This window comes from Arachis ipaensis, chromosome B10, assembly GCF_000816755.2.
Source record: "Arachis ipaensis cultivar K30076 chromosome B10, Araip1.1, whole genome shotgun sequence".
NCBI classification, from domain to species: domain Eukaryota; kingdom Viridiplantae; phylum Streptophyta; class Magnoliopsida; order Fabales; family Fabaceae; genus Arachis; species Arachis ipaensis.
This window is the reverse complement of record NC_029794.2, coordinates 10,734,266-10,737,112: the sequence shown is the minus strand read 5'-3', so window position 1 is coordinate 10,737,112 and position 2,847 is coordinate 10,734,266. Positions and strand designations below refer to the sequence as shown.

At 36.5% G+C, this 2,847-nt stretch overlaps 1 protein-coding gene across 1 annotated transcript; it reads right to left on the bottom strand.

Annotated features, from left to right (window-relative positions):
* LOC107620108 (uncharacterized mitochondrial protein AtMg00810-like) lies at positions 1,699-2,492 on the bottom strand. The gene is made up of 2 exons (XM_016322324.1): positions 2,465-2,492; positions 1,699-2,330 (listed from the first exon to the last, which is right to left on the bottom strand). Exons 1-2 carry the CDS (start codon positions 2,490-2,492, stop codon positions 1,699-1,701), a joined length of 660 nt encoding a protein of 219 aa, XP_016177810.1.

The following is a 2,847-nucleotide window of genomic DNA, read 5'->3' as shown; positions in this document are numbered from 1 at the left end:
TTGGCATTTTTTTAACGGCTAATTAGTCCAAAATTAAAATCTTCATAAATCTAATTATTACTTTTTTTTAATTTAGATTTAATATCTTTTTATTATTTGTGTTGTAGGATTTTTTATTTTAATATTTAAAAAAAATTGAAAATAATAAAAAATATTAATATTATCAATAATCCAAACTTTTAACATACAATTAGTACATACAAAGGTTGGTAGAAGAGATTAAAATGGATATGTTTGATCAATTAGTACTCAAAAATGTTGATGGGACCGTGAAAAGAGAGATAACCGTTTCAATTCTCTTTCCACTGTTCTATCAATGTCTCATAACAATTGGCAAATGGTTATTTTTATTTTTTAAATTTAAATCAATCCAATTGCATCATAATTTAATTTAAAATTTATTAAAATGGATATGTTTGATCAATTAGTACTAAAAAATAGTACATAAAAATTTTTAGTTTAAATTATGATACAATTAGATTGATTTAAATTTGAAAAATAAAAATAAACGTTTGCCGTAGGAGAGATTGATAAAGATAGTGGGAAGAGAATTGAGACGGTTATCTCTCACGTGGATAGTGGGAGATAACGTGGTGAGAGATAACCGTTTCAATTTTCTTTCCACTATCCCCTTCAACCTTTTTGAGTACTAATTGATAAAATATATTTATTTTAATCTCTTCTACGAATCTTTTTATGTATTAATTGCATGCTAAAATTTTAGATTATTGATAATATTAATAAGGAAAAGTCTAGGGGTCAGCAACTTTGTTAAATTCTGGCCATCATGTAACTAGCAAAAAAAAGTGAGCCATTTGATGAAATCTCACACCAATTTCATACCATTAAAACCATCATTAATGGCTATTTGATGGCTACAAATCACAAAAGTTGCTGGCCCCTAGCATTCCTCTATTAATAAATAATGGTTTGATAATATTAATAAATAATGGTAATTAATGTCATAATTTTTCCCACGCAATTGCACCTGCGTGATTATGTTTCCTGGGTTATCACTCGCGTTGAGGTCGTACGGCGAGTGAGTCTTCTTCTCATCTCCTCCTGATGAGTGTGGTTTGTCTCCGATGGTCTTCTCTGACTCTACCGCCATGGTTTCTCAGGTCGTCCTCTATTTTATGTGTTTCTCAAGTTAGGCTCTGATACCATAATAAATAATGGTAATCGGCCTGTTTTCTCTTTGATACAAACTTTCATATATATATATATATATATTCTAATCAACAAATCACAGCAAATCTTTTTCTAATATAACCGCTTGATTTATTATCCTAATTTATTCTTACTAAAAATATATATGACAGTTTGTTATATACATAAATAACCAAACCTTCTAATTGACATTTCTATATATAACTTATGTTGACTGTTGTTACCCCCCTCAAGTTGGCGCGTGTAAATTTTGAATGCCCAACTTGACTAAGAGTTTCCCAAACTGTTTCGTCCCGAGAGCCTTGGTGAAAATATCAGCTAGTTGGAGATGAGTAGGAACGTAAAAAGGTAATAGTCGATTGTGTATGATTTTATCCCGGACAAAATGACAGTCGACTTCGATGTGCTTGGTACGTTCGTGGAAGACTGAATTTTTTGCAATGTGAAGTGCCGCTTGACTGTCGCAATGCAAGCGAATGGGAGCAGGATGCGACACGTGCAGCGAGGACAGTATATCTTTTATCCATATTAATTCCCTGGTTGTCTGGCCATTGAGCGGTACTCAGCTTCAGCAGAAGAGGCGAAGACCATTTGTTGTTTCTGTGTTTTCCATGAGATAGGGGCGGTACCGAATTGAATGAACCACCCTGTAAGAGATCGGCGCATTAGCAGACAGCCAGCCCAATCAGAATGACACCAGCCATCGAGTTGTAAATCATTTTCTTTAGGTAGAAGTATGCCCTGCCCCGGATGTCCCTTCAGATACCGAACAACTCGTAAAGCGGCGTGCCAATGTTCAGTACGTGGGTTCTGCATAAACTGGGACAAAACATGAACACTATAGGTAAGGTCAGGTCTGGTGAAGCACAAATACATGAGTCTTCCAATGAGGCGGCGATACATGCTAGGATCAGAGATAACAGGGCCAACAACGAATGCCAACCAGTGATTTTCCTCACACGGAGTAGCTGCGGGCTTTGCAGCCAGCGAACCTGCTTCAGTGATGATGTCCAAGGCGTATTTTTGCTGGCACAGAAAAATTTCCTTGGAAGATTGGGCAACTTCAACCCCCAAAAAATATTTCAGGCGCCCTAAGTCTTTCATGTGAAAGCACTTGTGCAAGTACTGTTTGAATTTGTTAATTGCATCACCATTATTTCCTGCAATCACAAGGTCATCAACATACACCAAAACAACCAGGTGGACATCATTTTTACAGAGACTAAACAAGGAATGGTCTTTTTGTGACTGTTGGAAACCAAATCGAGTAAGGCCATAGGATAATTTTGCAAACCAACAACGCGGAGCTTGTCGCAAGCCATATATAGATTTTTGAAGTTTACACACTAAACTTGGATGAGACACTTGGAACCCGGGTGGGAGCTTCATGTACACATCTTCATTTGGTGAAGTTTCCAATCTCGGGCTGTTGCAACAGCAAGAGTTGTTCGAATGGTCACCATCTTTGCCACCGGAGAGAACGTTTCATTGTAATCTAGTCCTTCCACTTATTGATTTCCTAAGATGACCAACCGTGCTTTGAATCGCTCGACTGACCCATCAGAATTGTATTTAATTCGATAAACCTACTTACAACCATAAGTTTTCTTTCCTGGAGGAAGAGGTGTGAGCTTCCATGTTGTTAACTTTCAATGCTTGAATTTCTTTGGACATGGC

What these genes read in the sequence shown, in the direction of transcription:
- LOC107620108 (XM_016322324.1), bottom strand. Translation starts at nt 2,492, where the DNA reads ATGGCTTGCGACAAGCTCCGCGTTGTTG. An exon ending in CGACAAGCTCCGCGTTGTTG is followed by an intron (nt 2,331 to 2,464) that starts GTTTGCAAAATT and finishes TTGTGATTGCAG; the next exon opens with GAAATAATGGTGATGCAATT.